The sequence below is a fragment of the Crinia signifera genome, chromosome 4 (genome assembly GCF_055691185.1).
Source record: "Crinia signifera chromosome 4, ASM5569118v1, whole genome shotgun sequence".
Classification (NCBI taxonomy): Eukaryota; Metazoa; Chordata; class Amphibia; order Anura; family Myobatrachidae; genus Crinia; species Crinia signifera.
Genome location: NC_139220.1, coordinates 301082832 through 301107747, shown reverse-complemented (window position 1 = coordinate 301107747; position 24916 = coordinate 301082832). Strand labels below are relative to the sequence as shown.

The 24916-nt window shown below is 48.9% G+C and overlaps 1 protein-coding gene across 5 annotated transcripts in view; it reads left to right on the top strand.

The window, feature by feature from the left end:
• The window catches only part of MAST1 (microtubule associated serine/threonine kinase 1), a 101778-nt gene that overhangs the window by 47927 nt on the left and 28935 nt on the right, over window positions 1–24916 (top strand). For 3 of the 5 annotated variants that reach the window (XM_083185258.1, XM_083185254.1, XM_083185253.1), the window contains 2 exons: window positions 19312–19340; window positions 22981–23072. Coding sequence is in view for 4 of the 5 variants with exons in the window: in XM_083185254.1 (XP_083041380.1) it covers window positions 19312–19340; window positions 22981–23072 (121 nt within the window). In the remaining variant the exon portion in view is untranslated. Of the gene's footprint in view, window positions 1–19311; window positions 19341–21154; window positions 21712–22980; window positions 23073–24916 lie in introns of those variants that run through there. The other 2 variants (XM_083185256.1, XM_083185255.1) reach the window with 2 other exon arrangements.

Here is a 24916-nt window from a genome sequence, read left to right as displayed (position 1 = left end):
TAGTTTGGACATGCCTGGTTTAGTGCTTAACCCTCTCTCCCCACAACCTAACCATGTCCCCAGTAGGCTAAACCTATCACCCCCCCCCCCCCCCCGCACCCTAACCCACCCCCTAGTGCCTACACCAAGGGCCTTATTCTGGCTCGGGCGCGAATTCGCACCCTTCCGAGTCATCCACAACCTGCCCGGCGAATGGTGGTACGCCCGCCCCCATTCGCATGCCAGGTTCGTTCATCCGGACGACGGCTTGGGGGATGTACGGGGGCAGCTTACCTTGGTGCTGGGCTTGCCCCCATCGTGCTAATCGGTGGTCCCAGCGGGGGTGATCGCGGTCCCGTCGCTTGGAGATGTCATCTCCAAGCGCCGCCTCTGTCTACACTGCGGATAGGTACCGCAGTGTAAACAGTGAAAATCCTGGTTCCAAATGCTGGGTCAGATCCGTGATGTTTGGTGTAAAAGGGTTATTAGCCACAACACTGGCACCTCCCAGTCACCGGTCGAAGGAACACCCTTCACATTTTTTGCCAACGTATCTCAGTATCTGTACTGCCACCCTGTACGCCCAAGACCATTGCATCTGTGTATGTATGCATCCACCCTGCCAATATGTGGACTGGTGGAGCCTCTGTTTAGGCCGTACCTGGCACACAGAGGAAAACATTGAACAATGCAGTCAATTAATAACAAACGTGAATGGGCGATTATGGCACGTGAGAAGTTCCCCATGTATAACGGGCTCGCTCTGACAGCGGCTTCCTGTACACAAGCTGAACGCTGCAGGGAAGTACCGGGCGGCCGCTCCTGGCAATAGGTGCAGCTTTTGCAGCTAGAGATATTGGCAGCGGAGAAGCTCACTGACAGAGCTGTACAGTCAGACAGAACATTAGCTGTAGCAGCTGGCAGATCAGTATCTATTGTCGCCAACAGAAGGAAGGAGCTGGCTCAGAAGGTAAGAGGGCTTACTCATACATATTGATCCTGAGAGGCTTGTTAGCCTTCAGAGGGGGGGGATACGTTCTAGTGTGAGGCTCATTACAAAATGACAGCGCACAGACTCTTGTGTGATGTCACCAGGCAGTGACGCCCCCTATGTTACATGCATGCTGAGATGACCACGGGAGCGCGCATAGCATCGCACGGTGCAATCGTACCATGTATGGGCACCTGTAGGCCCAGATTCCCACATCCCGGCTTCAGTTCACACAGGGATCTCTTTATTTGATGCTGTAGGGATACATATTGCGAATATTATTCAGAGGAAGATGTAAATGTGACTTACGGCTTTTTTTTTTTTAAATGCGTGACCTGCGCAAAATATATCTGACACGAATCGGGCGATGGGAGTGCAGACGCGGACAGAGCACCTTATTCAGGTCCGTTCGCACCAGCACTTTGTTCGCAGGTGGACCGATGTTTTATTAATGCGCGTGGGCATTTCTGTGCATGCACCCACTGCGAACGCTCCCAGGACAGCGGGTGCTGCGCATTCCCATGCTAATGCGGCTGTAATGCGGCTGAACGTGCACTCAGACCAACCTTACATGTGCGTGCACTTCCCACATCATGCGATGGTCGCTGACCGGGTGTTACCCTGCAGCATACGAATGGATGTTTATGTAAAACATCCATTTTCAGCCAGTGCGAAGGAACGCGCCTTACGAATGGTTAGGTTGACTCGCAAGGATGCGAATTTGCATCCCAGTGAATCAACCAGAATAACCCCCAGGTGACAGGACAGGATGGCGATGGTCAGAATTCCAACGCCGGTATCCTACTTAGAGAGAATCCCGACTGCAGTCCTGTAAATTTACCTACCTACCCTCTGCACTAGTGCCTAACCCTAACCTTCCTATCCCACTCAGTAACCCTAATGCTTCGGCCCCACAGCCTAACCTTACACCCCCCCCCCCCCCTTTCAGCAGCCTAACCCTAAATAATCCCCTGCTAGTGCCTAAACCAGGGATGGGGAACCTTTGGCCCTCCAGGGCAAGTGCAAGGCACCGGAGCACCCCAGACGAGGGGGGGGGGGGGGGTTTCTGGGGTCTGAGGGGTGTCTTACCTGGTCCTGCGTCTAATCGAGTGAGGCCATCCTTATCCTGCCCGCTCCGGCGCCTCTGCAGTCTGGTCAGAGCCTGCGGCCTGGTCTCCCCTGCGGCCATGCCTGTCTGACTTCTGGCCTGCGCTGCCTCCCGCTGAGTTGGAATTGGCCGGGCTCCACCGGGTGAGAGCGGAGGATCCTGCGCTGGGTGAGTGCTGGGGATCCCATGGACTGAGGTTAGTTGGTGACTTGGAAATAACTAGCACTGTCTGCCGGCGTGGGAAGCGCTTCTTACTTTGAAACCACTGGCCACACGCTGATTGGCTGAATCTCAGCCAAACAGCGTGCGGCAAGTGTTTTCAAACCCAGCAGCCGCCGCCCGGTGGATAGTGTCAGTTATTTCCAAGTCACTGCAGGGACCCCGACAGCTTAATACACAGCTCCGGAGGGACCGCTCTGACCGCGGCTTGCAGACAGCTCTGCAGGTACCCACCTGCTGCACAGACCCCCTTGCCCGCTCCTGCCAGCTCCAGTCTCTGCACCTCCGCTCACCTTCATGCTGGGGCGGGGGGGGGGGGGGGGGGGGGGACAGTGGCGTAACTATACATTTTGCTACCCTCTGCCAAAAAAATTGTGTCGCTCCCCCCCCACCCCCATTGATGACATCACACGCATAACGTAGAAGCTGAAGCAGGATAGAGGAAGAGAGACCAGGAGACACTGCTGCTTCCCTTGGCTCCGACGCATCCCAGGCTGCTCCAGCATGTCCATCCGCCCGCCCATCCTGTACACAGCAGCCAATAGCAGGCTCTGTGTACAGTCAATTGAATCAGTGGAGGGATTTGTCATCTCTGCCATGGCCGCACCCGCGCTGCGGCTGACTCACCTCCGGTGCTCAGCCAGTGGGCAGCGGCAGGCAGCAGCATGTCAGTGCGTCGAGCGGGTGCCGGCCCCCACACAGACCCCACTGTGGCTTGCTCCCCCAAGCAGTAGCTGGGGCTGCCTTACAGTAGTTACACCACTGGGGGTGTGTGTGGGTGTGGGTGTGTGTGTGTGTGCGAGCGAATTGCCGCCCTCCAGTGGCCGGCGCCCTAGGCAAATGCCTAAAGCTGAAAAAAAGATTGGGAGCCCTAATGGTCTAAACCAGGGGTCAGGAACCTTTTTGACTAAGAGAGCCATGAAAGCAAAATATTTGGAAATTTATTTCAGTGAGAGCCATATAATATATTTTAAAAGTGAATTCAAGTAAATGTCAGTATAAAACGCCTCTGAATTTATTCTTTTAAATAATGTTGTTATAATACTCACCATTAATGCGAGCAGTATAACACACATAATGCCCCCAGCAGTATAACACACATAATGCCCCCAGCAGTATACCCCACATAATGCCCCCAGCAGTATACCACACATAATGCCCCCAGCAGTATACCACACATAATGCCCCCAGCAGTATAACACACACATAATGCCCCCAGCAGTATAATAGAAGTGCACAGAATGCCCCCAGCAGTATACCACACATAATGCCCCCAGCAGTATACCACACATAATGCCCCCAGCAGTATAACACACATAATGCCTCCAGCAGTATACCCCACATAATGCCCCCAGCAGTATACCACACATAATGCCCCCAGCAGTATACCACACATAATGCCCCCAGCAGGAACACAGATAATGCCCCCAGCAGTATAACACACATAATGCCCCCAGCAGTATAACACACATAATGCCCCCAGCAGTATAACACACATAATGCCTCCAGCAGTATACCCCACATAATGCCCCCAGCAGTATAACACACACATAATGCCCCCAGCAGTATACCACAGATAATGCCCCCAGCAGTATAACACACACATAATGCCCCCAGCAGTATAATAGAAGTGCACAGAATGCCCCCAGCAATATACCACACATAATGCCCTCAGCAGTATACCACACATGATGCCCCCAGCAGTATACCACACATAATGCCCCCAGCAGTATACCACACATAATGCCTCCAGCAGTATACCCCACATAATGCCCCCAGCAGTATAACACACACATAATGCCCCCAGCAGTATACCACAGATAATGCCCCCAGCAGTATAACACACATAATGCCTCCAGCAGTATACCCCACATAATGCCCCCAGCAGTATAACACACACATAATGCCCCCAGCAGTATACCACAGATAATGCCCCCAGCAGTATAACACACACATAATGCCCCCAGCAGTATAATAGAAGTGCACAGAATGCCCCCAGCAATATACCACACATAATGCCCCCAGCAGTATACCACACATGATGCCCCCAGCAGTATACCACACATAATGCCCCCAGCAGTATACCACACATAATGCCCCCAGCAGTATACCACACATAATGCCCCCAGCAGTATAATAGAAGTGCACAGAATGCCCCAGCACAAACTTACTGCTGTAAGTTACACTCACCGTCAGTGTCCAAAAGCCTCCAGCACCCGTGTGGCGCGCAGTGATTCCCCACGTGTCAGCAGAGGTGGGGAGCCTATCAGCGCGGCGGGCAGCCTGTCAGCACGGCGGGTGTGGGATGTAGCTGGAAGAGCCTACAGTACACACTGCGGCGTATCAGCTCTTCCACCCACATCCCCCCCCCCCGCCGCCGCGCTGACGGCTCAATCCATTCCCCCGATGTCAGCCGCGTATCCTCATAGAAAGGGGATAAAAAATCAGGCAGTCTGCGAGCCATATGCAATCAACAAAAGAGCCACACCTGGCTCGCGAGCCATTGGTTCCCGACCCCTGGTCTAAACCAAGAGGTTTCCTCGGTCTGTTACCTGGCGCTTGTTGTGGATTCGATATAAATTTAAAATAGGTATTAGTGTTTATTGCTGCAGCAACGAAATTATGAGCAGCGAATTACTCATACTATCAAATGGAAACACTTTAAACAGTTACGTTGCGTTGCATAATATCAGTAACAACTTGCTGTGCACAAAGAAACCGGACACACTGTTTAGATTTTACTATAATGATTTATGTATGCAAAAAATATTAAATATAAAAATATAAATAAATTTAAAAAGCACATGTAAACAGATTACAATCAAATTACAATCTAGATTCACTAAAGATTCACATCCGGTATATAGTTTTCACTATAGAATATTGCCTCCAATATTATTTAGCTTATTTGGGAAAAAAGAGGTTAATTGCTTAGCATCCCCTTCTTTGCTGTATTAGCATGTGAGCATACAGGCACGAACCACAGTTCAATTGAGCAGCAGGCGAAGGGTTAATAAGCACATGTAGTTTTGTTAGTTCACCAGTTTGGTCATAGGCAGAGTGATTGATCCATACATCCAATTTGTTAGTCAAAGCTCAGTTAGTCAGCAAGAAAGCCCATGTTGCAGGTAAACAGTAAGCTGTATAAGCGTGGGTTTATTATTGCTATGTTGAAGCAGGCTGGGGGGGACGGTTTAATAGTCACCTCACTTGTATGCCGGCTTCAGGCAGCAGTCTGCGGCAGCGTGTGGCTGGCGTAGAGGAATCACGCTGTTGGAGGGTTAGAATTGCTCACCATGGAAGCGCTGTATTGATGGTATAGGCTTCTGGCTCGCCTCTGATGTTATGGCGAGGTCCCGGCCAGCAGAAGATGTAGCGTGCGGTAACGCTGCAGGTGGACTCGAGTGGAAAACTTTCAGAGCCCGGATGTGACGTGAAAGCGGAAGTCGTCAACGCGTTTCGTCTCCAAGGAAACTGGAGACTTTCTCAAGTCTTGAGAAAGTCTCCAGTTTCCTTGGAGACGAAACGCGTTGACGACTTCCGCTTTCACGTCACATCCTGGCTCTGAAAGTTTTCCACTCGAGTGGAAAGTCTCCAGTTTCCTTGGAGACGAAATGCGTTGACGACTTCCGCTTTCACGTCACATCAGGGCTATGAAAGTTTTCCACTCGAGTCCTCCTGCAGCGTTACCGCACACTACATCTTCTACTGGCCGGGAACTCGCCAAAACATCAGAGGCGAGTCAGAAGCCTATACCATCAATACAGCGCTTCCATGGTGAGGAATTCTAACCCTCCAACAGCGTGATTCCTCTACGCCAGCCACGCGCTGCCGCAGACTGCTGCCTGAAGCCGGCTTACAAGTGAGGTGACTATTAAACCGTCCCCCCCAGCCTGCCACAACATAGCAATAATAAACCCACGCTTATACAGCTGACTGTTTACCTGCAACATGAGCTTTCTTCAGTGGCGTAGCTACGTTTTGGGCGCCCCCCCGCCGAGCACCCCTACCCCGCCGAGCACCCCTGCCCCGCCGCCCATTGCAAACCCCCCCTCAATCCCCCACAGCCTTACCTATCGCGCTGGTCCCGGCGGCTCCGTTCTTCTGCTGAGGACCACCAGAAAATGGCCGCCCCCATACAGCAGACAGTTTCAGAGAACTGTGTGCTATATGGGGGCGGCCATTTTGTGGTGGTCCTCAGCAGAAGAACGGAGCCGCCGGGACCAGCACGATAGGTAAGTCTGCGGGGTATTGAGGGGGGGTTTAACTATAGCACCGCAGCCCCCGGCGCCCCCACATGCACAGCGCCCCCCGGCGGTGGCGGGGGCTGCGGTGCTATAGTTACGCCCCTGGCATTCTTGCTGACTAACTGAGCTTTGACTAACAAATTGGATGTATGGATAAATCACTCTGCCTATGACCAAACTGGTGAACTAACAAAACTACATGTGCTTATTAACCCCTCGTCTGCTGCTCAATTGAACTGTGGTTCGTGCGTGTATGCTCACATGCTAATACAGCAAAGAAGGGGATGCTAAGCAATTTACCTCTTTTTTTCCCAAATAAGCTAAATAATATTGGATGCAATATTCTATAGTGAAAACTATATACCGGATGTGAATCTTTAGTGAATCTAGATTGTAATTTGATTGTAATCTGTTTACATGTGCTTTTTAAATTTATAAAGTTTTATATTGAATATTTTTTGCATACATAAATCATTATAGTAAAATCTAAACAGTGTGTCCGGTTTCTTTGTGCACAGCAAGCTGGTACTGATATTATGCAACGCAACGTAACTGTTTAAAATGCCTAAAGCTGCCTAGTGGTGGCGCCGGCCCTGCCTCCAGCTGTTGTTGACCTACACATCCCAGCATGCCTTGCATAGTATAAATATTTAGACATGCTAAAAGTGTTGCAGGGCATGCTGAAATGCGTAGTTCATCAACAGTTGCAGGGCCAAAGGTTCTCCATGCCTGGCCTAAACCAAACCCCACCTCGAGACTAATGGGGCCTACACACATGCCGATTTTGTGCCATTTTCTAAGCGATTTAGCAAGGTCGCTTAGAAACTAAGCATACATCGGTGTGTGTGTGGGGGCTAAACCGATATAGATGCGCGGCCCCGCGCGTCTAAATCGCATTAAGATGAAGAATGAGCATGTCCCATCAATCTAGCAAAATCGTTTAGCAAGACCCTGCATATCGGGCGCCTTTTGTGTGGTGTCAATCTGGCATGCTTAAATCGCTAAGCAGAATCGCTGAGGCATATCGTTGACACATTTTGCACGTTCTAAGCAATATAGATGATTTTGTGCTCAAAGGAAATCTGCTATGCTAAATCTGGCATGCTATATCTCTGGCCAAAATCGGGATGTGTGTAGGCCCTATAACACTAACCTACCCCACATACTTACGTTTGGGATACCTGCGGTAGGGATTCTGGCAGGCAAACAGGAGCTATCTGTACCTACAGAAAAAAGATGGGCGTTATATTGAAGGGGATACGGTCATTGGTCACCACCAAGTAGATCGACACCACTAGGTCGACATGAGTTTAGGTCGACATGAGTTTAGCTCGACATGCAGTAAGGTCGACAAGACTTTAGGTCGACATGGGTTAGGTCGACAGGGTCATTAGGGCGACATGACCGGCAAAGGAAGCAATTCGCGGGTCTTTGGGCGGCCGGGAGGGGGACCCAATTTTCGGGAGCCTCTCAGCCATTCCGGGAGGGTAGGCAAGCCTGCCCCGAAGCATCATATAGTGAGAAGTAGCAGTTTAAGTATCCAAACATGCTACATTGATAAGAAGTAGCAGCCAAGGCCCCAATTTATGTTTGTACAATTGCCTTTGTAACTGCAATTTTGCAGGCTAGGGAACTGCTCAGGTTAGCAAGTGAAGCTTCTGCCCAGGAAAGAGAAGCAACGCCCATCGTGACAAACGCAAACTCCATTCGTGTACGCATTCACAGTCTATACACAGTTGCAATTTAACATGGATAGGAGCTCACACAGTAAGATACCTCCCAACTTCTAAAAGTCCCCAGTCGGGACTCTGGTGCGGGCCGCTATGCATGGGCCCGAAAAGGGTGTGTGACTTCAGTCAAAAGGGGTGTGGCTTTGCAATCTTGGGCATCCTGCAAAACCACGCCCCTTTTGACTGAAGTCACACACCCTTTTCGGGCCCATTTTCTCCATTTTGTGGGCGTGGCCATCACTGTGGGAGCTGCTGGCCATGCCCCCTGTCCCTCTGTCTCCCGTGAATAGATGATCTATTCACCGCTGTTTTGCTCAGCAGTGCAGCGATAACCAGGGGGACTCCCAACTGCCCACCCCACTGCGGGACACTGCCGGCTCCGGGCGGGATGCGGGACCATCCCAAAAAAACAGGGATGACAGTGGGAAAGTTGGGAGTGTGTGATGTGGTCATGCAGATGTGGATTGTATAATAAGCACCAAAGTTGTTTGGAGCATCTGAAATTCGAAGCTGAAGCAAATACAATGTATTTTGATGTGTCTGTATCTCAACACTTGAATATATACACGCTGGCTTCTCCCCCAGCTGCAGCCATTATCCCAGAGATTTGTGCATTACGGAAGTCTGGGGGGGACATAGCAAAGACACCATGTACCCAGATTTGCAAGCTCAGACCTTTGGGATCCCTAATATAATATATAATACTGCTAATGTGGTCATGCTTTGAGTAGCTGATCAGTCTGGGAAGGTGAAGGGGCAGTTCTGGGCATCTGGAACCCCTCCCTGTGTTTGCCTATGCTTTGGTGCCCAGTATAACTTTCACAGTAATGCATCAGAGATTTACTGACCTCTGTACTTTCCTGGCAGCAGTGCCAGATCATCCATTGTGTAGGTAACCCAGGCGTTGGTATATTGCACAGTAGGCAACTAAGGACCATAGATTTCTCTAAAACATTTTTATGTGATTTTGGGGCAGATTTATTAAGCCTGGTGAAGTGATAAAGTGCCAGGCAATAAGCGCCTAACTGTCAAGTTACAGGCTGGGTTTGGAAAATGACAATTAGGAGCTGCTTGTCTGGCACTTTATCACCAGGCCAGAATCTTGTTTGAGGTCCCAGAACAGGCATTTACAAGGAGGTGAAGCCATTGCTTTTGTGACAGAGCCCTAGGGGTGCCCAGACCACAACCCTCACCTGAACCAGTTCCTGATGGGGCACACACTACTTGCCAGGGCTGAGAAGCACAAAGCCGCAGGCGCGGCCTCAGTCACTCAGCTCCAGCGCAGCCTCTTATGTAGCTATGAAGGGACCCTCACAATATGAATTATTGCAGGATTGCTGCATGGTGACGTCACTGGCACTACAGCCACAACCTGCTACATTAATGCCTTCTATAGCAGCTGAGCAGGCCCAAGCATTACTGTAAGATGTGAGTATGAAACCTGAGAACTAACAAAAGGCATATAATAATAAGCAATGGTGGGCAGACCAGAGACAAGGAGGGAGCCTGCCCCGGGATGTGATGGAGACAGACAAGATGGAGAACAAAAATGAGCTAAGCAGAGACATTTATGAGCCATGGGGTCACACGGCCCATAGAGTGGGGTGGAAATTAGAAGCATCCTATGAATAAATAAATGTTCGCTGGTAGACTGGGGCAGGTGGTCATTAACCATTGATGACCAGCTTGCGGTCTCTTAATGAACATAAAATGTGTATGTAGATCTGCAGACACACACAGTACTACTGAAGACAAGAGCTCTCTTCCTTCATTTCACTGTTTTTCAGGGACCGCGCTGATGTTTTCTTCTGCCTTGTATGGAGGCCATTAGAATGCTCTCTGTACTGTATACAAGTCACTAAGGGCCTTATTTTGGTTCATTCTTTCTGACAAAATCCTTCTTAGATGGGCAAAACCATGTGCACTGCAGGGGGGGCAGATGTAACATGTGCAGAGAGAATTAGATTTGGGTGGGGTTTTACTTCAAAGTGAGATCTATATTGCAGTGTAAAAATAAAGCAGTCAGTATTTTCCCTGCACAGAAACAAAATTACTCACCCAAATCTAATTCTCTCTGCACATGTTACATCTGCCCCCCCTGCAGTGCACATGGTTTTGTCCATCTAAGAAGGATTTTGTCAGAAAGAATGAACCAAAATAAGGCCCTAAATGCTCCCTGTGTTCTATATCGGTTACTCGATTGATCTCTGTATTGCATATGAGTCACTAGATTGTTCCCTGCCTTGTACATTTTTCTGTTGAATTGTATGTACTGTAGGTTTTATTCACTAATGCTATCTGTATAAGATGTAAGCCATTAGAATGCTCTGTGAAATATTACAGTGCTCACTAACTGGCTCTCTGTATTGCATATTGATCCCTTAAATTGTTTTTGTATTGTATATGTGCCACTGAAATGACACTGTATTGTATTACTAGAACGCTTCTTAAATTTTAGGACTACATCGTTCACTAGAATGTTATTTGCATAGTACATTGATCAGTAAAATATTCTTTATATTTCATGTTAGTTAAATGCACTCAGTTTTGTATATCATTTACTAGATTGTTCCTTTCCTGAATCATATTTATCAGTCACCAGAATGCTTCCTGTATTGCATACAGGTCACTAGAACACCCTTTGTATTGTATATTAGTCAATAGAATGTTTTCTGTATTGTATTTCAAGTGCTCTGTATTGTCTATTGGTCAGTAGAATGCTCTCTGTATTGAACACTGAGTTTCCATAGTGTCAGTGTTGGTCAGTAGCAGGGGCAAACGCAGGATTTTCAGAAGGGGGTTTCCAGAGGGGCGGAGCAAAGCACGGAGTTGGTGACTTAGGTGACCCAGTATATACCGGGTCAGTTAAAGTATTATATATAGACCAAATGTATATAAATAATAATAATAATAAAAAAAGATATATATATATATATATATATATACATACAGGGGCATCAACAGCAGTGTAGACCCCTGGGCATAGCAATGTATTGGAGCCCCTACCGATCCTCCAGTGGTAGGGTTGGGGGGTGCTATGAGCGGAAGCTTTGATGTCCCGCGGGTGGTAGGGGGTATTATATCAACCGCTCAGCATGTAGGGCCTGGATCAATAATTTCCACTACTTAGCCCTTTACTGCACAGATGGTGGGAGATAGGGTGGGAGAAGGGGGCATTGGGCTGAATGAAGGGGCCCTGATACATAATTTCCAGGGTGGTAGAGGATGTTTAATACGCAGAGGAGGGGTGTATAGTGGAGTGGGCTTATTATTCATAATTTTCTGGTGGGAGGACAGCTTGCTTGACTGCAGATATCTCCAGTTCCCGGAAATAGATTTCTTAGATTTTAATGGAATTAAAAACGAGAGAATCCCACCTACCACATGGTACTAGGGACTAGGGGATCAGAGTTCAGGAGGCAGAGCAATCTGCCAACGAGCATATAAAACTACATACCAGGTGTGTGGAGCTGGAGCAGTAACCAGCTGCTGGAAGGCTGATATCTCTAGTTCTGGGCACAGTAGAGAAAAGATCCTAGTGTCCATCAAAGAGGGAGAGTCCCAGCTTTTGGAATATACTCTCATAAAAACTCTAAGTCAGACAGAACCTGAAATATCTGACTGGGAAGAGCAATTAACAGGCTTGGATGGGGACCACTGCTTTGAAGTCAGATATCTCCGGTTCCCAAGGGCCGATTTTTAAAATCTTGTACTCCTGGAAAGAGGGGACCCACTGCTTTCCGCCTAGGGCCCTTAGACTCCTGAGGGGGGGTTTCTGGGTACTCAAAAACCTCCCCTGCGTGTGCCACTGAGTAGAATGCTCTTTGTATTGTCTATTGGTCAGTAGAATGCTCTCTGTACTGGGATGGTACCCTGAAACCGGGACAGTTTGGAGATAAGTGTATATAGCACCCTGGAAGGTTTAGGAGATCCTGGTATCTGCATTTTAAGCAGTATCCCCTCTCTCCTGTATTCCGCGAGACGTCTGTGCTGTGATTCTCCATTCTTCGGCAGTAGACGCTTATACTTTCCTGCCAAATTCTGTTTGTTTCTGTTTTATTTGATCGGCTCAATTTACCGGTGAGCAGCCAAACTAGGTGTCTGTGTGACTAATTAGCTAATAATATTGATATCTCTCTTGTCTGTGCATCTCACTCTGCCCGGCTATCTGAGCCATCCCCAGTAAATGACAGCGGTAAGTGTTTACGTATCTTTATTGGTCAATGGAAAATCATGCAAATGAAGTGACCTTGGCAAGCTGTAGGGTAGGTCTTACAAGGTCTAGCAGTTTCCAGGTTGTTTTAATTTATTGGCTCGTGAAGGACCTCTCACAACTGTTATCAACAAATACAATTATTTTTCTTCTACGCTTCCTTCTGCGCAATTCATTCTTGCCTCTATATTATCAGGCAATATAATATACAAACGATAATGCAATCTTTTTAGTAAAAGTTGAAGGTTTATGAGTTGACCAGAGAAGGCCCAGGCAGAATACAATCTGTTGTTCCTGGACTAAACAATGTTGCCCTCACATGACCAAGTCATTTAGTGTCTGCCAATTTCGTCAAAGCCTGCCTACCAATGTCACACCATTTAGGCTCGGATGGAGAAAAATGTCCCCTTAGGTGTGACTCACACTTGGATCCACTTCCATAACTGGTCCACTACGGATTTTATGAATATCTTCCCTCAGTTAGTAGTGACAAGAATGGAAATTATTATCATTTATTTTTATGGTGCCACAAGGGTTCCGCAGCGCCTGACAATACATACATGAGCAAAACAAGAAAATAATTGAGTTACAGTACAAATGCAAATTAGGACAGGTACATGGTAAATAAATGACAGTTGCAGCAGCGAACACTGACGCAATTATAACAGTGGCAGAGATATATTCTTAGAAAATTACATGAGGAGAGAGGGCCCTGCTCATTAGAGCTTACATTCTAAAGGGAAGAGGCAGACAAACTGGGGTGACACAGCAGGCAGAGAAGTGAGCCTAAACAGAGGGCTAGGATGAGAGTTTGTTGGATTTAATGAAGAGGTGGGTCTTGAGAGCCCGTTTAAAGTTTTGTAGGCAGGTGGCAAATCTGATCGGGAGGGGTAGAGAACTCCAGAGATATGGAGCACAACGGCCAAAATCCTGGAGGTGTGAATGGGAGGAAGTAACCAGTTTGCAGGAGTGTCCTCCTCTCTGATGATGAGCAAATCAGTACTGAGTAGCAGCCAGGGCCGGTGCAAGGCACCACAGCGCCCCAGGCGAGTCGGGGTGGGGGCGCCCCGGTGTCTACCGCCCGGGTACCTGTCCTGCGGCGCTGTAAAGCTGGCGGCAGCAGGGGGTCCCTGCAGTCAATAAGAAATAACGAGCGCTATCCGCCGGGCTATGCGGAAGCGCTTCTGTTTTGGAAACACTGGCCGCACGGCGCACGCTGATTGGCTGAATCTCAGCCAATCAGCGCACGGCCAGTGTTTCCAAAACAAAAGCGCTTCCGCATAGCCCAGCGGATAGCGCTCGTTATTTCTTATTGACTGCAGGGACCCCCCGCTGCCGCCGCTGCCGCCAGCTTTATATACGCACAGCGCCGCAGGACAGGTACCCGGGCGGCAAGGGGGGCGAAATACCGCCCTCCAGTGGCCGGCGCCCTAGGCAAATGCCTAGATTTGCCTAGTGGTGGCGCCGACCCTGGTAGCAGCAAGAGGATGGTCAGACACTGTAATGATGTTACTGAGGCGTGAGGCAGTTCATTCATAGTGAATGTATAGGATGCTACCTCATTAATATTGGCTAAACCCACTAAAATAGCTGCCCCTGGCTGCGGGCTCTTCTGTACATCGCCAGCCCTGGTTATTCAGACAAAGGTGCATGACCATGTCACTTTGGTGGTATGGCCAGGGGTGCAGAGGAGACGGGTACAAAGATTAATGAAGTAAATCTCCATGGGAGAGATGTGCCAATCCTTCGAGGGAGATTAAGTGGACAAGTTGCCCACAGCAACCAACCAGCTTCACACTGTCTTTTAATAGACTGTAGTAGATAAATGAGACTAGAAGCTAATGCTAATTGGTCCTTCTCCACTTCAGCTCTTTTGAAGGTTTGAAGTACTGTAAATCTCCCCACCAGGAATTCTCAGGCATGTTCCCTCCACCTACAGGCGTGCCACATTCCCTCGGTGTGTATCCGGCGTGTTTCCTCCACCTACAGGCGTGCCGCATTCTCTGGGGGTGTATCTGGGTGTGTTTCCTCCACCTACAGGCATGCCACATTCTCTGGGGGTGTAACTGGGCATGTTCCCTCCACCTAGATGCATGCCACATTCTCTGGATGTGTATCGGGGCGTGTTCCCTCCACCTATAGGCGTGCCGCATTCCCTCGGTGTGTATCCGGCGTGTTTCCTCCACCTACAGGCGTGCCGCATTCTCTGGGGGTGTATCTGGGTGTGTTCCCTCCACCTACAGGCGTGCCGCATTCTCTGGGGGTGTATCCGGGCATGTTCCCTCCACCTAGATGCATGCCACATTCTCTGGATGTGTATCCGGGCGTGTTTCCTCCAACTACAGGCGTGCCACATTCTCTGGGTGTGTATGCGGGTGTGTTCCCTCCACCTACAGGCGTGCCACATTCCCTGAAGTGTGTATCCGGGAATGTTCCCTCCACCTACAGTCGTGCCACATTCTCTGGGGGTGTATCCGGGCATGTTCCCTCCACCTACAGGCGTGGCACATTCTCTGGGGGTGTATCCGGGCATGTTCCCTCCACCTACAGGCATGGCACATTCTCTGGGGGTGTATCCGGGCATGTTTCCTCCACCTACAGGCGTGCCACATTCTCTGGGGGTGTATCCGGGCATGTTCCCTCCACCTACAGGCGTGGCACATTCTCTGGGGGTGTATCCGGGCATGTTCCCTCCACCTACAGGCGTGACACATTCTCTGGGGGTGTATCCAGGCATGTTTCCTCCACCTACAGGCGTGGCACATTCTCTGGGGGTGTATCCGGGCATGTTTCCTCCACCTACAGGCGTGGCACATTCTCTGGGGGTGTATCCGGGCATGTTTCCTCCACCTACAGGCGTGCCGCATTCTCTGGGGGTGTATCCGGGCATGTTCCCTCCACCTAGATGCATGCCACATTCTCTGGGTGTGTATCTGGGCGTGTTTTCTCCACCTACAGGCGTGCCACATTCTCTGGGGGTGTATCCGGGCATGTTCCCTCCACCTACAGGCGTGCCACATTCTCTGGGGGTGTATCCGGGCATGTTTCCTCCACCTACAGGCGTGCCACATTCTCTGGGTGTGTATGCGGGTGTGTTCCCTCCACCTACAGTCGTGCCACATTCTCTGGGGGTGTATCCGGACATGTTCCCTCCACCTACAGGCGTGGCACATTCTCTGGGTGTGTATCAGGGCATGTTTCCTCCACCTACAGGCGTGCCACATTCTCTGGGGGTGTATCCGGGCATGTTTCCTCCACCTACAGGCGTGCCACATTCTCTGGGTGTGTCCATGCGAACACCTTTGGATTGCAGCACACGCTTTCACCATGGTGAGCAGGTACATACTAACTGAGAGTCAGGGGCCAAAGTGACAACTGTCGGGGGTAGCATTACATCACGTCTGTGCCGCTTAAGTCAGCAGCTCATCATAATGACATCATCAGCAGTTTTCCTTTGCTGAAGCCCTGATACCGCGGCTCATTATCTCCACTCTCCAGACAAATCTTACTGATGGGATTAACACATTTCCTTGGCTTATTCGGCTTCACGTTTGTCCCTGTTCTCTCTCCGGGTTATCTCAGCATTTTCCATACCGGTGCCTCTGTCTCCGTAGTAACTGAGCTCCGATGCAGCAAGGTTTGGGAATAGGGGAATAATACAGAGTTTAGCAATGGAGTACAGACAGTTTCACCTCTCGTATACTCTTTATTCCTGTCTGCTTATTATCGTAGATATGATACAGTAATGTTATGTATATATATATATATATATATATATATATATATATATATATATATATATATATATATATATATATATATATATATATATATATATATAGTATTTATGATTGCATTTATGGATGGGTTAATAGATCACATACACAACAAAGTCTTACTTTATCAATGACAGCTACCTGCGCTTTTCCAGCTGTTGTTTAACTACAAGTCCCAGCATTTCCAGGTGAGCTCATGCTTCTAGCAGGCTGGGGTTAAAGCAACATTATTCTCAGTGCTGCCACCTGCTGGGCTCTGGGTTATGGTATCTCTCCATCCACAACAAAGGCTAATGTAAGCTTTATGATCCAAAGCCACCATAAAAATGCTCTGAAAACCTTATTGACACATCAGCCGTAAACAAAACTTCTTTTTTTTTCTTTTTTAAATATCAGATTCCAATTTATCAAATGGAGATAGGACTTATATTTAGTTTTTCAAAACTACAGTATGTAGTGACTGTGCAGATATATTCCTAACCTTGGCCCTTAATGCAAATTAACAATGCAGGTTTTAGTGATCAGCACAGGGCCGGATCAATGCTGGCAGGGACCCAGGGTCAAGAATGTTGGAGGGAGATTTTGCTCGGGTTAAATGCCACCGCAGTCCTGGACTTTCCGGCTTAGCCTCTGGTTGCTGAGCGCCTGGATGTGTGCCGCTAGCACAATATCCCGTGTTGTGTGCTGTTTTGGCCAAAGCCTCTAGTCTACGGAGGGTAGAGCTCATTCTGCCCGTAAAAGCTAGCCTCAGCTGCCCTCTGCCTCCTCACAGTAGGGCTGGCCATCAACCATCGATGATTCATAATAATTGATGTATTTCAATGATAAAGAAACAAAGCGCTCAAAAGAGTTATAGAGTAGAAGGGAAGAAAGAGGGGAAAAGAAGTATGCGATACCAAAAAAATAATTAATTGTAGCCAATGTTTACGCTCTTTTGTATATGTGCAAATGTCCTTTCAATAGCCTTGAGCTGAGCAAAACAACTTATGATGCTATTATCTATCTGTCCCTTACTGTGTTAAGCGGGGATCTTGTAGCAGCGTCCTCTCCCTTTGCTGTTCGGATCCCATGCGGCGACTTCCGATAGCGGGGATTGTGTTTCCAGTTATGGCGTCTTGGATGATAGGACCTTGTTTGCAGTCTCCTCCAACGCGTTTCGTGCCTAGGCACTTAATCATGGATATCTTCTAATGCGTTTCGTGTCTAGGCACTTAGAGGTAGATTTATGAAGCAGTGATAAGGGAGGAGAAGTGATACAGTGCCTGGTAATTTATCACCGGCCAATCAGCTCCTATTTAAACCCAGCCTGTAACTTAACAGTCAGAAGCTGATTGGCCAGTGATAAAGTACCATGCACTTTATCTCTTCTCCTCCCTTATCACGGCTTCATAAATCTACCCCTTAGTCATCTACATGCTCATTGCCAGGGCGGAATTACATGCTCATTGCCAAGGGGCCTTACATGTTTGGGTACAAGGTGTCACACACATAGGGATAGGGGTAAGAGGGGATCAGACACCAGGGAAATTGGAGTAGATGGGGACACAGACACAGAGGAAGAGGTTAGCAGGGGGCAAGGTGTCACACACAGGTGAAGGGGGTACAGGGGGGGGTCAAACACTAGGGATGAGGGGGGGGGTAGAGGGGGTCACGCACACATGGATAGTAGTGTACAGAAGGTCACACATACAAAGGAAGGGGGTAACACACACAGGGGTTGGTGGGTACAGTGATCCCTGGGCACTCACCAGGAGTTACAGGCCTGCTTCCTCCATGATGCGGCTGCTGGGGGAGGGAGGTGCTTCTTCCAAGTTCCCCCAAGGGCACCGCAGATTGTGGAGGAGAGAGCTGTTAATTAGGGAGTGCTGAGGCAGTCCCGGAACGCCCCCGTGCGCACGCCTATGATCATTGATGGTTTATGGCCGATGTAGAATAGTTTTGCCATCGATGGGGGGAGTACCAGATGGTTCCCCTCCATCTATGGCATTGCATAACCAAAATGTATTAAATTTTTTCCCTAAAGGTGCCGGGACACGGAACATCACTTCGTCCTCCGACACTATGAGGGATGCAGTCATTTGGTCTACAGCATGATGGTCGACAGTCATTAGGTCGACACTATTTGGTCGACATGGCTCTAGGTCGACATGGTTCTAGGTCGAAAGGTCATTAGTTCGAAGGGTCATTAGTTCGACAGTGCCTAGGTCGACAGTCAAAAGGTCGACATGGGGTTTTTCACTGTTTTTTGTGCCAACAGGCGGTAGTTCATGCCCTACCATCCACTAGGGCATGGTGGGAGAATAAAATAGTGCGCAACGAGCGATGCGAGAGGATGCGTTGCACTTTAAACTGTGTCCATGTCGACTGTGTAAAAAAAAACTGTGAAAAACCCCATGTCGACCTTTTCACTGTCGACCTTGACATTGTCGAACTAATGACCTGTTGAACTAATGACCTTTCGCCCAATAACCATTTTGACCTTTTCCCATGTCGACTAATTGGCGTCGACCTAATGACTTTCGACCATCATGCTGTAGACCAAATGATCCCAACCCCACTATGAAGCCCCACCCCCAGGTTCTGAATGGCCCAAGGGGCAGTCAATCAAAGATAATGGATGACCATCGGTGGTCATCCCACCCAAGGTTGGGAATGACTAACGTACAGTAGGCCAACGCTTGTGGTAAGCACATTCTGACAGGGGCTTCCCTGCACCTGTACGTGGGTAAGCCAAAATATCAGGTTCCGTGCTATTATGATTCCTGTTCTGGTGACACCATCTCAGAATACTGACTTTAAAACAATGTACAAATTGCCATATACAGTGCCATTACATGGGACTTTTTGTGGTGCCTGATTTGACCTTCACAAGTGATGTCTGCTGTGTTTGGATGACGAGGTTACCCTGTTCTGTGAGGCTGCATCATTCTGCTCATTTTATTTCATACTGATTCTGAGACATTGTAAGGTTATTGCCATAGGCCTGGTTACAGTAGTAATGCTATAGGTCGCTGGCTTTCTCTTGATCTATTTCATTTGTTTCAGCAGGATCTGCCACTGCCGAGGAAGAGCAGCGGGTAAGTGCACTGGGGTCAAGTGGGCATGGGGGAATGTGCGGGGAAGGGGCAAAATCTTCTTCGCTGTCATAGATGAAAATATGGATAAAAAGCATTTACGGTAGGATAAAATAAATTCACAAACACAGATTGAAGCTCATCTATAGATAAACATAGGAAGCACAGATTATAGCTCCTCTATGGATAAACATAGGAAGCACAGGTTATAGCTCCTCTATGGATAAACATAGGAAGCAAAGATTATAGTCCCTCTATGGCTAAACATAGGAAGCACATATTATAGCTCCTCTATAGACATACATAGGAAGCACAGATTATAGCTCCTCTATGGACAAACATAGCTCCTCTATAGACATACATAGGAAGCACTGATTATAGCTCCTCTATGGACAAACATAGGAAGCTCTATGGACAGATTATAGCTCCTCTATGGACATACATAGGAAGCACTGATTATAGCTCCTCTATGGACATACATACTAAGCACTGATTATAGCTCCTCTATAGATAAACATAGGAAGCACTGATTATAGCTCCTCTATGGACATACATAGAAAGCACTGATTATAGCTCTCGGGTATATACAGATTAGTACCTCTAGGGCTGTACATTGGATATATTGAAATTAGCATCTGTAAATGTGGATATGGCATATAAATAGATTAGAACCTCTAGCGACAAACATGGATTATATAGATATTAGTCCTATAGAGCCAGATATGGGGTAAAGAGGCGGAACTATCATCGGTGCAGCAGGTGCAGTGCACTGGGGTCCCTGAGGACTAAGGGGCTCACTGCTGCCATTGTCACCCTCTGCCTCCCCCTGTCACCCTCTGCCTCCCCCTGTCACCCTCTGCCTCCCCCTGTCACCCTCTGCCTCCCCCTGTCACCCTCTGCCTCTCTCTGTCACCCTCTGCCTCTCTCTGTCACCCTCTGCCTCTCTCTGTCACCCTCTACCTCTCTCTGTCACCCTCTGCCTCCCGCTGTCACCCTCTACCTCCCGCTGTCACCCTCTACCTCCCGCTGTCACCCTCTGCCTCCCGCTGTCACCCTCTGCCTCCCGCTGTCACCCTCTGCCCCTCTCTCTATAACCCTCTGCCTCTCTCTTTCACCCTCTGCCTCTCTCTGTCACCCTCTGCCTCTCCCTGTCACCCACTGCCTTGGTGCACATCGTGGACTTGGTTTGGAGTGGAGGCGGGGGCCCAAAATATTTTCTGGAACCTGGGCTCACCACCCACAAATTCCGCCACTGATGGGATTAGCATCTCTATTGGCATAAAAACTAAAGCTAAATATGTGGAATACAGAGTATAGCACGGCTATTGCCGTACATTAGGGGTACACGCCTACAGTGTACAGGTAGGGCATGTAGAATAGGATTTTATATGGGATTATGGAGCAGTGTATGACCAGAGCTGGACATGCAGAATATAGATTTAGCACCTCTGCTATGTATCCCATCTATGTAATGCAGAGATGATAGTGGGGGATACAGATCCTGGTACATCTAGCTGTACATGACCAGTATACATATACTCTATGCTGGATGGACACACTCACACACAGCACTCACACACAGCACTCACACTTAGAGAGACACAGAATTTAATATGCTGATGTAATAAAATTCTAAATATAAACATGTAGCAATGAGGGCAACTTGCACTAATGTATACTAACAGACACGAGGAAGAGGCGCGTGTAACAGACATGTAACATGCACTCACACACACACATGGCAGCAGCACAGCACACGTCTGCAGGCACACACCTCCCCATATTCCCATCTGCTCGCCCCTCCTGTCTGCAGATCTCTCTGCCGCTTCCTTCTCCCTCCACTCGTCCTCATAATATCCTTGTCATCTCTCCCGGCCTCCGTTAGTACTCTCACTTCTTCCCCAAGGTCTTCTTCTCCCCTCCTGCCTACCAGTCTATGCCTTTGTCTCCCTCTCCCTCCCTCTTCGTCTTATCCTGAGGCTGTAACTCCCTCCTCCACCTGCCCTCCTTTCTTCATGCCTTATCCTCCTCATCATCACCTTCCCTGCTCTCTCTACCTATACATCACGGTGTCCTTCTGATGCCAACCTGAGCTCCTTCATCTCTCCTGTCCCATTATCCTTATCCATCCTCGTCTCTCCCCCCCCCCTTCTCTCTGACCTCCTGCTTCCCTGCTTGTGAATCTCCCCCTCTCCGCTATCCCCCCTTATCTTGTCCTGTCCCCTTCTCCTCATCCTCCGTTTCCTGTAGCTGCAGTAATGCTTCCTTTGGTCCCTGTCTGATCACCTTAATCCATCCTCCTCCATCTGCGACAGCCAGACTTACCTGGCCAAGGCCACCTACCCTCACCAGCCATGTTCCGACGTACCAAGAGGTAACTCTGCTGCCATAGGAAAGGGGGTGAGAGTTTGGGGGGGGGGGGTGTATGGCAGATTAACTAGGGTAAAATGATATGCTGTGTGCACCTGCCAGCTCTGGGGATACAATGCAGTCTCTATGTCATTGGCTGTGGTGACATTGCTCCGTGTTCCGGTATAGAAATGTCTTGTGTATGCTAGAACATAGGTTTATCTGTGTAATGTGTGTATGCATGTCAGCTTCCTATAGGCTTACTGCATGTACTTACGGTGCTCAGTGGGGCATGTCTACAATTATTGCATCTATAGTGCATTGTGAAGGCCAGAGTACTCCTGAGGAGCTGACACTTTTATGAGGGGGGGAGATGGATTTTGCACTGCAGGACTGAAGGTGGCCATACATCTACAGATTGATTGTCAGACCTGACTGGTTGGAATAAAAACCTGGTAATAACTGAATGACAGTTTTTGGCAGTTTTCCAGCATTTCACAGCAAATGATCAACTGTCATTTGCTCTCATCCATTACCAGGATTTTGTTCCAACCAGCCCAATCTGACAATCGATCTGTAGATGTATGGCCACCTTTACACTCTAGCATAGAGAGAAGTATAATGGGGAATGGGGGGGGGGACGGGGGGACGGGACCGGTCATTCACAGCTTACACTATAATGTCCATTGGATATAGAGACACATAGATAATCTTAAGGTGCCCATACACGTACCAATTACCCGGTACTTTTTGTGCTAAAATAGCATCGCGTCCCATGCACAACACATGCACAACAATGCTATTTTAGCACAAAAAGTACCGGGTAATTGGTACGTGTATGGGCACCTTTAAAAATATGAATTCTGTTCTGCAGAAGCCACACTTGTAAATCTGAGAAATTGAGCGTTTGGGAATCCCGCCCGCAGAGCTTACACTCTAATAGGAAATATTGACTGCGGAAGTTCATTAGACCGAGCAGAGTGCATCAGGAGCGATTTGAAAGACATCATTTATTCATGGCTGGCTGTCTCTGTGTGTGTGTGTGTGTGTGTGCTGCAAAGCACATGTGTGTGTGTGTGTGTGTGTGTGTGTGTGTGTGTGTGTGTGTGTGTGTGTGTGTGTGTGCATGTAAGTATGTAGCAGGTCTCCCTGGGGACAGCACGCTGTGACTCGTATCTGCCAGCTGCGCTGTCTAGTCTCAGATTCCAGACTTGCTGTCTGTGTACATCTCCCAGCGCTGTGTCACTCATCAGAATGACGATGCTGCAATACCAACCTCTGTCTTCGCTTACAGTTGCAGAAGCAGCAACAGGAAGAGCTTGATCCTCACAAGCAGCAGTTCTCCCACCCTTCCCCGGCCACACTCGCCTCTTCCGGGGCACCTAGGTAAGTGTCCGGGCAATGGGGAACACTTATTCCATAGGGACAGATGATACATCAGTAAGGGTGACATTGCAATATCGGGTCTGATCACCTAAGTACAGGGTGACACAGATGGAATGGTGACGTATGGAAGGCTGACCCTCCCACTGCAGGGTGACACAGACAGAATGGTTACATATAGAAGGCTGACCCTCCCACTGCAGGGTGACACAGACAGAATGGTTACATATAGAAGGCTGACCCTCCCACTGCAGGGTGACATAGACAGAATGGTTACATATAGAAGGCTGACCCTCCCACTGCAGGGTGACACAGACAGAATGGTTACATATAGAAGGCTGACCCTCCCACTGCAGGGTGACACAGACAGAATGGTTACATATAGAAGGCTGACCCTCCCACTGCAGGGTGACACAGACAGAATGGTTACATATAGAAGGCTGACCCTCCCACTGCAGGGTGACACAGACAGAATGGTTACATATAGAAGGCTGACCCTCCCACTGCAGGGTGACATAGACAGAATGGTTACATATAGAAGGCTGACCCTCCCACTGCAGGGTGACATAGACAGAATGGTGAGATATGTAAGGCTGACCCTCCCACTGCAGGGTGACATAGACAGAATGGTGAGATATGGAAGGCTGACCCTCCCACTGCAGGGTGACATAGACAGAATGGTGAGATATGAAAGGCTGACCCTCCCACTGCAGGGTGACATAGACAGAATGGTGACGTATGGATGGCTGACCCTCCCACTGCAGGGTGACAGACGGAATGGATACATATGGAAGGCTGACCCTCCCACTGCAGGGTGACATAGACAGAATGGTGAGATATGGAAGGCTGACCCTCCCACTGCAGGGTGACATAGACAGAATGGTGAGATATGGAAGGCTGACCCTCCCACTGCAGGGTGACAGACAGAATGGTGAGATATGGAAGGCTGACCCTCCCACTGCAGGGTGACATAGACAGAATGGTGACGTATGGATGGCTGACCCTCCCACTGCAGGGTGACATAGACAGAATTGTTACATATAGAAGGCTGACCCTCCCACTGCAGGGTGACATAGACAGAATGGTTACATATAGAAGGCTGACCCTCCCACTGCAGGGTGACATACTGTAGACAGACGGTGAGATATAGAAGGCTGACCCTCCCACTGCAGGGTGACACAATCAGAATGGTGACGTATGGAAGGCTGACCCTCCCACTGCAGGGTGACATAGACAGAATGGTTACATATAGAATACTGACCCTCCCACTGCAGGGTGACACAGACAGAATGGTTACATATAGAAGGCTGACCCTCCCACTGCAGGGTGACACAGACAGAATGGTTACATATAGAAGGCAGATCCTCCCACTGCAGGGTGACATAGACAGAATGGTGAGATATGGAAGGCTGACCCTCCCACTGCAGGGTGACATAGACAGAATGGTGAGATATGGAAGGCTGACCCTCCCACTGCAGGGTGACATAGACATAATGGTGAGATATGGAAGGCTGACCCTTCCACTGCAGGGTGACATAGACAGAATGGTGAGATATGGAAGGCTGACCCTCCTACTGCAGGGTGACATAGACAGAATGGTGACGTATGGAAGGCTGGCCCTCCCACTGCAGGGTGACATAGACAGAATGGTTACATATAGAAGGCTGACCCTCCCACTGCAGGGTGACATAGACAGAATGGTTACATATAGAAGGCTGACCCTCCCACTGCAGGGTGACATACTGTAGACAGACGGTGAGATATAGAAGGCTGACCCTCCCACTGCAGGGTGACATACTGTAGACAGACGGTGAGATATAGAAGGCTGACCCTCCCACTGCAGGGTG